The sequence below is a fragment of the Scyliorhinus torazame genome, chromosome 13, assembly GCF_047496885.1.
Source record: "Scyliorhinus torazame isolate Kashiwa2021f chromosome 13, sScyTor2.1, whole genome shotgun sequence".
Lineage (NCBI taxonomy): Eukaryota > Metazoa > Chordata > Chondrichthyes > Carcharhiniformes > Scyliorhinidae > Scyliorhinus > Scyliorhinus torazame.
The window spans coordinates 211,227,271-211,242,430 of record NC_092719.1 but is presented as its reverse complement, the minus strand read 5'-3'; the positions used below and the strand labels follow the sequence as shown (position 1 = coordinate 211,242,430).

At 50.1% G+C, this 15,160-nt stretch overlaps 1 protein-coding gene across 3 annotated transcripts in view; it reads right to left on the bottom strand.

Annotated features, from left to right (window-relative positions):
• The window catches only part of col7a1 (collagen, type VII, alpha 1), a 404,499-nt gene that overhangs the window by 281,287 nt on the left and 108,052 nt on the right, over window positions 1–15,160 (bottom strand). For all 3 annotated transcript variants that reach the window (XM_072473023.1, XM_072473021.1, XM_072473022.1), the window contains exons 12-14: window positions 8,597–8,743; window positions 2,517–2,633; window positions 1,674–1,826 (exon numbers count right to left, since the gene is read on the bottom strand). In XM_072473023.1, coding sequence (XP_072329124.1) covers window positions 1,674–1,826; window positions 2,517–2,633; window positions 8,597–8,743 — 417 coding nt within the window. The remainder of the gene's footprint in view (window positions 1–1,673; window positions 1,827–2,516; window positions 2,634–8,596; window positions 8,744–15,160) is intronic.

Below are 15,160 nucleotides of genomic sequence, written 5' to 3'. Positions count from 1 at the left end.
CTCACCCTCACCCCAACTCTTAAGGGCAAGGCACCCTGGGCCCGACCCCTGGCATGGGCAACCTGGCACCTGGAAGTGTCCCTTCCAGCCTGGCAGCGCCCACCAGGAACCCTGAAAGTGCCGGGGTGGGATACCATCCTGCCCTTGCATGGGAAGGTTGCCATTGGAAGGGGCTGACAATTTTATTTTGTCCTTCCTCTGTGCCACAGTACTAACCCAAATGAATAAATTAATGAAATATAGCAGCTCCACGGCTCTCTGTTGGTCCTGTGTGCTGTTTGGAGGAAGATCATGCAGTTCATTAAAAGCTTGTTGTCATTCTGCGGCCCCGTGCACATGGACTCATTTTCTCACCGAGTTATCAGCGACAATGCGAAGCGTTTTCCCCGTCGGCTTCAGAATCTCAACATCAGGACCAGACGGATTTCCTGATCTCACACTTTCTGGGGTCGGGGGCAACCTCCCAACGGGCCACCTCCAAGCTGGTGGTCCGATCGAGGGCAAGAGGGCGGGTTCTCAATGCTGCTAACCCAAACCCAAGCAGAGAGCCGGCTTCCCAGAAACCTCGACTGCACCATGGGCAGAGGTGGGCACTACAGTGACATCTCGAGGATTGTGAGGGGGGCCTCAACGCGAAAGTGAGTTTTAAGTATAATTTTTCCATCGCTCACTCATCTTACAAGTTGTTGACGTTTGTTGGGGGAGGATAGCTTTTCACTGCGATAAAGAAGGTGTTAAAGTATTTGTGGCCAACAGAGGGTGCCATTCCACATCCTTTAATTGGAGTCCAATAGTTTTGCCAACTATCTGGAGGTTGCAATCTGCACAGCTCCCCCACGTGACTCCTGCCATCATCGTCCCCTCTCGAAACTCAAGATATAACCCATTCCTTAAAAGGCCTGGTCAACAGTGAACTCTCCTCCCTCCTGCCCCCACACACCACCCCCCCCCCCCCTCCCAAACCCCCCGCCTCCCTTCCTCTACACAATGAGCTCCATTGTTTCGCGGCTCCTCTTCAGCAAGCCTGATGTGGGCACCGGTAGTCACCATGGCAACAGGGATAGGCCCAAAGGATGAGAGAGGGGCGGTGCGTGACTCCAATAGTGGGCCAGTGATTTTGGGCACAATTTCCGATATGGCGCCCGGCCACAAAGACAGACTACGCATCATCAGACCTGCTCCCCCACGGTAGTACAAAACAACCAAGTGTGGAATTAATGAGGTCAGGGTCGGATGATTTGGCGTGTTTTCCGGCCGGCCTCTACAGTGGGAAGCACGTCACGTTCCCACCCCCACCACGGGATTTACTCTCAAAGTGGGAGAATTCCATCCTCTAGTGATCTCAGTCTTGAATACAGTCATCGATTCAGCATCCACAACTTTAGGGTTTTGGCCAAGTTGGTATCATGACCGGCACAGGCTTGGAGGGCCGAAGGGCCTGTTCCTGTGCTGTATTGTTCTTTGTTCTCTGGGACACAGAATTCCAAAGATTCGCAACCCTCTGAGTGAGGGCATTTCTACTCATCTCAGTCCTTATTGGGATTTTCCCTGGGATTTTTCCCCTATTTCGAAGACTCTCCAACCTGGGACACGGCCTTCTGCCCTACCAACCCCCTCAAGGCAGCCCTGGGCATGACTTCCCAGCATTTCGAAGCGTGTCTTTCTGAACATACCTGTCTTTGACATGGTCGCTGGTGTTGCAACTTCCCTGCCATTGTACAGAGTGTAGAGTGTAATGGCATATTCCGTGCCAGGTGAAAGGTTGACTATGTCGTAGCTGTTGGTGGTGGTGGAAAGCACAGCTTTGTGAGATTGCACCTGTTCCACTGTGGAAAAACAAAGAGAGATTTTTATTTTAAATTTACAGGCACAGATGCAGAAAGGGAGTTACAAACCCAACATTCCCAGATCCCGGCCTCAACCTTCCCGTCATCGTTTTTCGGAGAGTTTCGAATTGATCAGGGGTGATGGATATTGCCCACGACTGGACAATCAACACATTCCCAGGAGGGGGTCTGGTTAGTCAAATATTTTAAAGTGATTCCGACTCTCTCGTTTAGCCTAAGATGTATTTTTACTGCTGCAGGATGAGATTCCCTCAAAGTCCAGTGGAGGGCGTCAGAGGTCAAATCCATTCAGGAAGTGTCTTAACAGCTGGAGGGTGAGATGAAGCAAAAGTGTTCCCCGCCCCAGCCCAGGTGAACAAGCTACCTCTGTAAATCCCCCTGTCCTACCTGCAAGGCTTCCTCCCAGTTAATAACCCCCTGTCACCAATTACTGCAGGTTACATACCGATACCGGATTCCTGTTATCGGAGGGCCAACCAACCCCCCAATGGCCACCTATCTATCAGCCTACAAGCTGCTACTGGGAAATAGAGAGCTAAAAAAAGCTGCTCTTATCTTTAAATATGGACTTCCAGATCACGTACTTTGTGACCAATGACTTTTTCCCCTCTACACCCCCTCACCCTCCCTCGCTGTTGTTACCAGGACGTGCGTTTGATTATTCCTTACCTGTGGCTTTTCTCCACTCTATCCTGTAGCTGCTGGCATCCACTTGTAGATTCCACGTCACACGGATAGCGGTCGGGCTAATCGCAAGCGTCCTTAAAAGCAGCTCTCCTGCCACAGCTCATCGAGCACAGAAGAAAATGTTAGGTCGTGGGTCACGTATGCTGGGTCATGTAAACATGGTAAAAGCTGAATGACATTCGGCCCATCCTGCACAACAAACTCCCAGAACTTTTTAACCCATTAAAGGGAAAGTGAAATACAGCAGTTTCAGGCAGAGGGAGATATCGGGCGTGATCTGGCGGAATGTTTCCCAGGGGGGCAAGCACCTTGGGACCTCCGCTCCTCTGGGAGACCCCCACCAGTGTCGTTCCGGCTGGTTCCTGTTTGTGTGGACCACCGAACGGCACTCGCTCGAGGTCTCCAAGGTGACGGGGTTAGATCTCCACGCCTCGGTTAGATCTCGCGACGTGTGGCAAACCGGGCAGATCATGGGAGAGGGATCCTTCGACATCTACCGGCCGCACTGTGCTGCTTTGCGCCCGGTAAATCTCGCCCCAAGAATTATTTTCATCACTGGGGAGCTGAATTCACTGACCAGACCAGCTCCTCAGAGATCGGGCCATCATTCTGAAAGGAATTCCACCTCTCACCTCCCCCCCCACCCCCTTCATACCGACCCAGCAACCCCCACCCTTCACAGCGCCACCCTCCCCCACACCCTCCATTGATGGACACGGCCCCCCCTCAGGCCCTGACCATTGGCCGTGCCACGCTGGCACATGGGCACTGCCACCCTGGCACCTTGGCAGTGCTGCTGCTGGCTTCGCAGTGCCACCGTGCCCGCATCCCAGGGGGAGGGCCAAGGGGCCACCCTGCCCTGTCCCTGACCACCCAGGAGCTCCGATGGCCCAGGAGATGTCCCCGGGTGCCTTCCTGAGTATGTCGGTAGATGCCCGGAGCCCGGTGGACCTGGGTAATCACGTCTCAGAGGGTTTAAAACCCACTTGGGCCCGCGAGGGTTGTTCCTGCCCATTGCAGGTGAGATTCTGATTGCGACACCTCGCAGGATGTGGTTCGATCCCGCCAGGTGTTCTGGCTGTTGAGAACCCCACTTTTTAACCTTCTGCTGGCACCTATCAGCTGCGTCACGCTCCCGTTTGGGCTCAACGAGGCTGGTACATCGCGCCCATAAACAGAAACCAACAGGTAGGTGGCCTCCCAGTTCTGACGAAGAGCTCCTATTCCATTCACTCTGATTAAATCAAATTCAAAGGACCAAAATATTTGCCTGACCTTCCCATTCTCAATCCCGGATACATTTACAGAGGCTGGGTGGGATTGTCCGGCTTTCCAGATATTTGATTCTCGGCGGCGTGACGTTCGCTGCCGATGGGATCTGCCGCTCCCGGCCTGTCAATGGGAATTCCCATTGGAGCCACCCCATGCCACCAGGAAACCTGCGGGCGAGGGTACACTGCCGGCGGGAGCAGAGAATCCCGGGAAACCCGCAGGCGAGCTCACACTGACGGCAGGACCAGTGAATCCCGGGAAACCCGCAAGCGAGGGCACATTGCCGGTGGGACTAGAGAATCCCAGGAAACCTGCGGGCGAGGGCACACTGCCGGTGGGAGCAGAGAATCCCGGGAAACCCGTAGGCGAGGCCACACTGCCGGCGGGACCAGAGAATCCCGTGCCATAGACTTTACAGTGCTGAAGGAGGCCATTCAGCCCATCGAGTCTGCACCGGCCCTTGGAAAGAGTAACCTACTTAAGCTCACACCTCCATCCCGTCCCCGCAACCCTGCTCAGCCCTGTTGGACACTAAGGGCAATTTAACATGGCCAATCCACCTAACCTGCACATCTTTGGCCTGTGGGAGGAAACCGGAGCACCCGGAGGAAACCCACGCAGACAAGGGGAGAACGTGCAGACTCTGCAGAGACACGGGGAGAACATGCAGTGATGTCAGAGAGTGGATGGAGCTGGGCTGTCTGTCAGCTTTTTACTTTTGTTTTACGCTGTTTGCTGCAAGGTGTGTTTTAGTTTCCTTTCCAGAGATGGATAGCTGCAGTCACAGCCAGAAAGTGTATTAGAGTCTCTCTCTGTAATCTAAAAACTGTAACTCGATCCTGGTGATTTAAAACAAATAACAGTAGTGACTTTAACCTGATGTGCTTCTGGTAAAAGGTGTTTGAAGTCTTATGGATGTTAAAAGGAAAGCTTAAAGGATTACTTAGTGTTGTATTCTTTGGGGGTTGTATTTGAATTGATGGTTGCTAAGATGTTCACTGTTTGTTTTAAAAAGGTGAACTTGAGTTCATAGAATAAACATTGTTTTGCTTTAAAAATACTTTTCCATTTCTGCTCTATCACACCTGTAGAGTGGGCCATGTGCTCCCCATACCACAATCTATTAAAAGTTGTAGATCAGGTGAACTCCATGATACACTTTGGGGTTCTCTAAACTCTGGCCCATAACACCCGCCACCAGTAAACGGACAGAAAATTCCGGCCTCAAAAAATCATCACGGCACAGAGAGAGGCCATTCGGCCCACCAAGCCTGTGCTAGTTCTCTGTAGAGGAATCCAGTCAGTCCCATTCGCCCGTGCTATCCCTGTCACCCTGCAATTTTATCTTCCTCAACTGCTCATATCCGCTTCCGCCACCCTCGTAGGCAGCGAGTTCCAGGTCATTACCAATTACTGGCGGGGTCAATTGTTTGTCCTCACACCCCCACTCCCTGCAACGCTGGCCCAAATCCTCAAGATCTGTGACCCCCCGTCCCCAAGTCCTCGTACATTAGCGATCGAGAATAGCTTGTCTCAATCCGCCTCACTCATTTCAATTGCATAGAATTCCGTCGCTGAGTCAAAACCCTGGAACTCCCTCCCTAACAGCACAGTGGGTGTACCCACACCACCGGGACTGCAGCGGTTCAAGAAGGCAGCTCACCACCACCTGCCCAAGGGCAATTAGAGATGGGCAACAAATGCCGACCTCGCCAGCGACGCCCACATCCCGTAAACGAAAGAATGAAGGGGAAATAAATTCACTTGTTTTTACAGAATTCCAGTGGCTCAGATCCCCTTCCCGGTTACTTTTGCCGACAGTATGGACTTCCTGCGGAACGAAACCAATCATTTTCCCCGACACCTGCATTGTACGGAATTCCTGACCTTCCCGGTCAGTCACACTCAGCTTTACCTTTGCACAGTCCACACAGTTATTCTCGGGGCAGCCTCAATGCATCTTTGTTCAGTCTGAATTCCTCAGCCCCTGCCAAAATGGCTTTTTGTCATTTCTGCACAGATTTTGTAATCTGCAGTTTCTGATCTTTCATGATGCTGGAAAACAGACCGTGCATTTATTGGCAGCACAGCTATCTGCTCGTCAGGGTTCACGTGCAACGGGTTAAAAAAAAAAAGTTTTTTTGCGGTTACTTTGAAAGGAAATTAATTGTCCCAAGAACTCTTTATGTGAATTGGCTGCAGATAGCAAAATGCCCGAAGGAACTCTCAAGTTGGCTGAGCTGAGCAGAAACGATTGTGTGCTGAATATTAAAGTATTTAACGGAATCATGTGCCTTGAGAGGCTGAAGCTGCACAGATTTGAGACCAATCCTGGAAACTCCGCATAGTCCCCGGCCTGATTTTAACTCTGCCTGGGTGAGATGGAAACTTCCCCCCTTTCGGTAGGAGACAGGCCGGGACAGATTCTTCCTGGCAAATTCACCATCAGGAAAGAAATATTTCCCAATTGTGTATCCTCAACTTGTCTTTTGCATCCCTAAACTGTACCAAAAAAAGTGCCGAAAAATAATGATCGGATTTTTAAATCTTTCACACGGTAAAAGGGCGGCAAGGTGGCACAGTGGTTAGCACTGCTGCCTGGCAGCTCCAGGGTTCAATTCGAGCCTTGGGTGACTGGCTGTGTGGAGGTTGCACTTTCTCCCGTGTCTGCGTGGGTTTCCTCTGGGTGCTCCGGTTTCCTCCCACTGTCCAAAGGTATGCAGGTTCGGTGGACTGACTGTGCTAACTTGCCCCTTAGCATCCAAAAGGTTACGGCGATAGGGTGGAGGCGTGGGCTTAAGTAGGGTGCTCTTTCCAAGGGCCGGTGAAAACTCGATGGGCCGAATGGCCTCCTACTGCACTATAAATTCTGTGATTCTATGAAAAATTAACAAACAGGTTAACTTGGATCTTCTTTAGTCGAGGCTTAGATAACCTCTTCCACGTCAGACCAGAAAGGTCGGTGGGTGAATGGATCCACATGGCGGGGCAATGTTTCACTTGGCACTGGGCCTAGACAAGCCTTCCCAACTCCTCCCCATCGTGGCAAGCCGTGCTGCACCCCCTTGCCATGCTGACTGAATTTATTTTTGTAACTTTTAATAATTGATTTGTTCTTTTTTCATCTCGGAAGCTGCTGAGCTGAGCCCACAGTTCGGTAGCCACCAGTCAATACTCACACCTGACTTGGGATGTAGTCTGCTGTAGCTTCTCTTCCCACTGTTCTGGTCAATAACTGATTCAAATTCAGATATTCACACTGAATTGTGGTCAACTACAGGACTCAGTGAAAATCTAATAGGGAGCACCAAAGGAGGAAGATAGCCAGAGAACCTGCAAACCATCACCTACGAGGTTAGAGGAAGCAGGAACAATCAATGATGTCAGAATATAATTGGCTGGGCACTTGAGGGAAATATATTTGTAGGGCTACGGGGATAGCGTGAGGGAAGAGGACGGACTGGGTTGCTCTACAGAGAGCCGGCATGGATTCAGTGGGCCGAATGGCCTCCTTTGTGTCGTTGTGATTTTATGGGTGGATTCTTCTGGTCTTGGGAAGCATTGGGAAGCGTGGCGGGCAGGGGAACTTCATCAAAAATCAGTTTGCCGACATGGGGATGAACTTTTCCAATCCCAGGATTCTAAGGGCGGGTTAATATCACTTGCACCATCATGTCGTGGAGGTTCAATTCCCGTACCAGCCTCCCGGAACAGGCGCCGGAATGTGGCGACTAGGGGCTTTTCACAGCAACTTCATTTGAAGCCGACTTGTGACAATAAGCGATTTTCATTTCAGTTCATCATAGAATTTACAGTGCAGAAGGAGGCCATTCAGCCCATCGAATCTGCACCGGCCCTTGGAAAGAACACCCTGCTTAAGCCCCACACCTCTACCCTGTCCCCTCAACCCAACCTAACCTTTTTCGACATTAAGGGCGATTTATCATGGCCAATCCACCTAACCTGCACATCTTTGGACTGTGGGAGGAAACCGGAGCACCCGGAGGAAACCCACACACACGGGGGGGAGAACGTGCAGACTCCGCACAGACAGTGACCCAAGCCGGAAATCGAACCGTGGGACCCTGGAGCTGTGAAGCAACTGTGCTAACCACTGTGCTACCGTGCTGCCCATTTCATTTTCATTGAAAGGCTATCTCGCCAGCATGAAGGTCCCCCACCTAATTACTGGGGGCAAAAAAGCAGCGTGACTGGCAGGAAAGAATCATCTAATTGGTAACGAAGGGCAGGATTGTCTATTCCCGTTTTCGTCGGGTGGGTTCTGCATACATTAACATCTAATTATCAGGCCTCGCTGCCTGAATCATTTCCTCCCCCCGTAAGAATGTCCATTCACGGCGGCGTGAGGGCAGGCCGCCATGAAACCCAGATGGTCTCCCAAGGGTGCAACTGGCAAGCGGACCGTCCGGGAGAGCTGACCGGACAGGCTTTCCACCAGCGTTACGTTGTGGGACCCACCTCCCCCTTCGTGTTCATCTGCCTGAGAGTGTACGGCGGAGAAAGCCTCCGTTTCTGGCAGCAGCTTCAAAACCTGCTTTCCCCGCCCGCTCGACATCCGGGAAACCTTCGCCCAAGGAACCGCTTTACTTTCCAATTGGCCGAGAGGGCACAAGGCCATGTCAGGCAGCCAACGGCTTGGGAACAGGAGCGGAGAGGCCAAGGGTGGTGAGATGAACCCCCAGGAATAGGCCCAAGAGCAGTTGGAGGCTCAATGCTGTTGAGTTTGGGGTCTGATTAGCTTCATCCCTGCTTAAGACTGGAGCTGGTACCTGTTTTCACCCTGGTATTGATAGGCGGTCCTTCCATTCTTCCATATAATGCCGTTATGGTGACTGTATAATCGGTGTTTGGTAAAAGACCCTGGATCTGGTAAACTTCAGTGGATGGTTCCAGAGTAACTGTGAGGACATCTCTTCCTAACGAGAAACAGATAAAGGAGTGTCAATAATACAGCACATCAATCTTGTTTTATTAATTGAAGAGATGCAGTCAGTTCTGGGATGACCAGCATTTATTACACATCCCGAACTGTCCTTGAGAAGACCATATCGAGCCATCTTCTCATGAGCAGCTGGGTGGCTTGCTGGGCCATTTCAGGGGGCAGTTCAAAATCAACCGCACGTGCATCTGGAGTCACACCTATGCCAGACAGGGTAACGACTGCAGATTTCCTTCCCTGAAGGTCATTAAGGAACCAGGTGGGGTTTTTTTTTTTAAGGCCGTTACTGGCAGGAGATTTTTAATTCCAGAATTCTTTAATCAACTGAAGTTAAGCTCCCTAGCTCCCATGGATTTGAACTCACGTCGCTGCATCATCAGACCGGGCCTCTCGATTATTTGCCCAGCTGCTTGACCGCTATACTACAGCAACCAACATACGTTTGCGACGTTTGTGGACACAACGGCGAAAGGAAAGTTCAGAGAAAGTGAGGACAATTGAATCGAGGGGTCGCCGGTGTGGCCCGTAGAGATGTGGGTTCAGATTCACCCACAGATGTTGCCCCAACCTCAGCGGTTGCCATTAGAAACCTTACCCCCCCCCCCCCCCCCACCCCGTTCAAGAGCATGGAAAAATAATCAGCTGCTGCGTGATCGCTGCCCTAAAATCCTAACCAGGAAATGGCGAAATGTAAGAGAGTATTGTGCTTGATCACAAACTCCACGTTTAATTAGCTGATCCATCACACTAAGAACAATAATCCCACATGCGCAAGGCTAAGCATAACGCAGCTAACGGTGGTACAAAGAGCACACTTAACCAGTACCCGAGTGAGTAGGTTCTTCCCGAAAGGTAGAGGAAAAATATGACCGGTGCCGAGGAGGCTCAACCAACCACACCCACTTGTCCACTTGTTCTGGGAATGCCCTCGACTGGTCGAGTTCCGGACAGCCTTCTTCGAGGCGATGTCCAAGGTTGTGGGGGTGAGGGTGGAGCCTGTGGTGATGTGCATCACTGTAAATACATGTGAGCTAGACAGACATTAGAGGGAGCACCAGAAACATCACACACACACTCAACCAATAGATAAGTTAGATGGGAGGCGACCAATGGACATTCACTTTTTAAAAAAATATATATTTTATTCAAATTTTTCGGCCAAACAAAACAATACAAAGGTTTTTCCCTTTTTACAACAATAAGACAATATAAATAACAGTGACCGTTTTTAACAAATAAATAAATAATATATAAACTAAATGGCAACTGCCATAACAAAAATAATAACTCTCCCAGATAATAAAATCAAACAATCCAATATACATAACCAAGTACAAATATCTATACAAAAACACCCCTGAGGACCCACCCGAGCCCTCCCCACCCCCTCTCCCCTGGGTTGCTGCTGTTACCTTCCCATTTCCTTTATCGTTCTGCGAAGTAGTTAATGAACGGTTGCCACCGCCTGGTGAACCCTTGAGCCGAACCCCTTAATGCAAACTTTATCCGTTCTAGTTTTATAAACCCTGCCATGTCGTTTATCCAGGTCTCCACCCCCCACATAAGCAATATCCTTCGCCGGGCTACTAGGGACGCAAAGGCCAAAACATCAGCCTCTCTCGCCTCCTGCACTCCTGGCTCTTCTGCAACCCCAAATATAGCCAACCCCCAGCTTGGCTCGACCCGGACCCCCACCACCTTCGAAAGCACATTCGCCACCCCCACCCAGAACCCCTGCAGTGCCACCAATGGACATTCACGATACACAAGGAGGTGACATGACCACAGGGGGGCATTACACCAACCCATACATAAAGGACACCACACACATGATCAGCCCCCTTCGGTCAAGGGAGACAGTCAGTGAGGAGAGGCACAGGGTTGATTCATTATCACACCCACCACATGGAAGACAGCAGCTGGTTAGTCAGTTTAGGTAGCTACAATAGGATTAGCAGTAGTGTCGAACTCAAGTTATAAAAGTGTACATAGTGTAAATAAATGAGTTGAAGTTATTTACACGTCTCGACCTTCCTTGACAAATGCAACACAAGGAAGCCGCTTATGTTACAAAGGAAACATAACAAAACATGGTACCAGTAGTGAACTGCTTAAATCCAGATAGCCATACCTCAGCGTACAGTGACAACCAGCAATACCCAGGCAAGATGTACGAGCTCCTGGTTCCGCAGCCGCTCCAGTGCCAAGGCGATCTCCGCGAAAACTGGCAGCGATTCCTGCAAACATTTGAATTCTTCCTGGTGGCATCCGAACTTAAAGACCTGGCCGATGATGAAAAATTAGAGTTTCTCCTCACCATCGCCGGTGCAAGAGCAGAAGAAATCTTTTTAAAATTCAAGTTCTCCAATGGGGGCAAAACAGGTCCGACTTCCAGGCAGTCCTGGACAAATTCGGCAAATACTGTGAGGAAAACACACTCCAATCGGCACGGAAAGGTAAGAGAAGCGCCAGCACTCACCTCGAGGCTGAAATCCCAGGCCAGAGAGCGATTTGTTGGGTCGAGGTCGGTGGCCATCTTGCTAAAGGGACTACACTAGCGCAGTTGCGCGAGAAGTGCGCAGAACCGGAAGGTTCGTTTGCGCATGCGCGAGACGCCGTGCATGCGCAATCAAGAAAACGGCCATCGGTAAAGGAACAGCGATCTGCGCATGCGCAATCGCTTCCTACGTGCTACGTCACGCGCGTCATGACGTCAGAGGCCCCAGGCCGCACCAATTTAAAGGGGAAACGTCCCAAATCCAATTTAAAGGGGAAACGTCCCAAATCAAAGAAAAAATCTTTTAAAGCTGTAAAACAACCTTCCTTCACCTGGAATGACAGCTCCATGGTCCTGGACGACTACGACTCGGACGAACCTTTCGTGTTGCACATTGGCGATCCCTGCATTGAATCCGACGCAGATGCGGATTCATTTTTCGGATTTGAGGATCTTCAACCCAGCAGATATGACGTCCCAACTCATCAGTGCAGGATGATGCCGCAGCCTGAAATTAAGAGACAGGGAGCGGTACAAGCCCACAGAGAGCGGCCTGCTGCCACACAGAGCGTGGTCCACGCCCCGCTCAGGGTTCCCGACTCTACGAAAGAAGACATGCAAGACTCCACACCGCAGTCCTTGCAGGAACAAGACGTGACTCCAGTGTCACAAGACTCCACAGCAAGTTCGTGGACAGACTCCACAATTGCAGAAACTCATGACTCCGATGCGCAGTCCTTGCAGGAACAAGACCATGAGGGTCTAGCAACCTCCTCTGGCCAACTAGCGGCAGACGATGCAAGTCTGCCATGCTCACGTAAACAGCAAGAAGGCTATAACAGTCTACCACGCTCCACTGCACAGCAGGATGACCATGACGGTCTATCATGCTACAATGAGGGGCACAGCGCTGATGACTGTTCAAGCCCAAATGAAGACAAGCCAAAGGAATCGCCTCTTCCAAGCCCGAAGAAAAAAGGATTATGCGCTGACCTTCAGGATCATTCTAGCCGAAGAGATATTAATAATGCTGCACAGTCACAGAAGGATGCTGAGGATTTGCTAAAGAAATTGCATGTATGTCTAACTTGCAAGGAGCAGACTGAAAATTGCCATTGCTTTAGTACGGATCGAAAAAATGGACAAGACATTGATCCTCATTTAATGGAAATAACACAACCTGAATCATATCTACAGCAGAGACAGCTGTCTCCCTTCAACACAAAACCGCAAAGTCCCAACTTCAGAGACCAGCAGTTAGTCAGTAATGACTCTTCAACCCCTGATGGGAATATTAATCGCATTGAACCTCTGCACACTCCACTGATAAATGAGCAGAACATTGGAGCAAGAATCCTGAGGACACCGACATTGAGTAGCCAGATAAAGCACTTAAAACCTGCAGCAGTTTCAAGTGAACCAATTCTGCTTTCCAGTGATGGTGAAGATGCAGATAAGGTCGACCCGATTATCCATTGTACCACATTAACTCCAGAGATTAAGCATTTATGTCTGGGGAGTAGAATGGGGGCAATTGAGAACAGTAAAAGAGAGACTGTGACTGTGCCAGTCCCAGCAAAATCAGAGCCAGAGACTATGAAGGCATGTACATTAGAAAAGGATGCATATGAAGTAACTGAGAAGAAAATTGAAACGGACTGTTCTTTGGAAACTAGTACAATGACGAAACAAACATTGGATCTAACATTTGATGCCCTACATATGGGAGAAATTGAGGGAAATGAACAAGGTTCTGTAATGTCTGGGGGAAGATTTAAAATTCCAAAGAAGAAAAGCCCAAATGAAGGACAACGGCAAGACAATGACAGTCCACCCAAATTGTTTGCACCACCAGATGAAAACTCTGACAATTTACCCAACCCTAGTGAACAGCAAGCAGCTACTGAGGATCTACCCACGGTATGTGAAACGAGTGACGACAGCATCCCACTTCCCAGGCAAAAGGTGCAAAGTGACAGACCTCAGCTAGTGCGTACAGAGGCACTCGACGATCATGGTGAGACCACTGGTGACTCCGGTGACACCACACTACTTCCACCCTCAATTGCTCGAACCTCTCCACTAGTCAATGCAATACTACATGTTCCGACTCCAGACGTGCAGCTTCAAGAAATCTCAGCTGACTCCAGTGAACCTGCTAAGACTCCGGACGGGGAGCATCAACAAAAAACAGACCAGACGCCAGATGGGGAGCAACCAAACGCCGACTCTGATTCACGTAAGCCAGACTTTACTCCAGATAGGCAGTGTCGCAACCTCAGTGATAGCACGCTCAGGGTGACAGCAGATGCCACAACGACAGGAGATGGATCACGTGACAATCACACTGGGTCAGCAATAACCAGCAGCAGCTACAGTCCAAGAGGAATACACCAATTTTCACCAATTCTGTCTCCAAATTGACATGCTTCAACGCTTCTCAGCAGAATCACCCTTCCAGCACAGCATGTGGCCAGAACCAATATGCACAGTCTCATTCGACTTCAACATCTGGCACATCCATGACCTCGAATGATACTGTTGATGGTATCTCTTCAATGTCAACGACCTATCAGCTACAAGATGCCATCCGACAGCACCACCACAAACATAAAAAGAAAAAAAGAAAAAGACTCCAAATCGGACAGCGCAGTGATTCGACCACTTCTTGGTTCCTGTTGACGGCGTTCATAGCCAATAGAGACATTTGACCATGATGATTGATGGTTTATGGACTCACATGAATGATTTGGACTTATTGTTTAATCACCGTTCCCATGACTTGTATACCTTACCTTCTCTACCTGTTCTCTGTTCAGTTTTTCTTCAAGTGTACAGAAAATATGAACATATAAAAAGGGGAGGATGTGGTGATGTGCATCACTGTAAATACATGTGAGCTAGACAGACACTAGAGGGAGCACCAGAAAAATCACACACACATACACTCAACCAATAGATAAGTTAGATGGGAGGCGACCAATGGACATTCACAATACACAAGGAGGTGACACGACCACAGGAGGGCATTACACCAACCCATACATAAAGGACACCACACACATGATCAGCCCCCTTCGGCCAAGGGAGACAGTCAGTGAGGAGAGGCACAGGGTTGATTCATTATCACACCCACCACGTGGAAGACAGCAGCTGGTTAGTCAGTTTAGGTAGCTACAATAGGATTAGCAGTAGTGTCGAACTCAAGTTATAAAAGTGTACATAGTGTAAATAAATGAGTTGAAGTTATTTACACGTCTCGACCTTCCTTGACAAATGCAACACAAGGAAGCCGCTTATGTTACAAAGGAAACATAACAAAACAGAGCCGTGTCCGAAAGTGGCAGCCTTCGGGCCATCAGAGCAGCCAGAGCTCCATACGGGGAGGAGGGCCGACGCCCTCGCCTTTGCCTCCCTGATCGGCCACCAAAGAACCATGCCCGATTGGTGATCAACAGCGCCACCTAAAGGTGCGGGCTGGCCCGCAGACCTGTCTGAATTTCTCCAAATGGAGAAAATCAAAATCACCCACCGGGGGTCGGAAGAGGGCTCTTCCACAAAACGTGGAGGCCATTCACCAACCTGTTCCAGGACCTGTTCGTAGCCAACATGGGTGGTGGGGGGGGGGGGGGGGGGGGGGGGGGGGCTGGCTACAGAGGGACCACAAACACCAACGTAAAGGGAGGGGGGTGGCCGAAGTGGGGGAGGAGAGAATAGGCAGGCGCTGAAGCTGAGCACATCGGGGGAGGGAGGCGTGGCACCCCCCCCTCCGGATCGATCATTTGTAAATACAGGCAACTAAGTAAGGTCAACCTACTACGATGTAACGTGTGTATCGCTATATTACTCCACCCCACTATGTACAGGATTAAAGATCCAGTAAGTAAAGAACACATG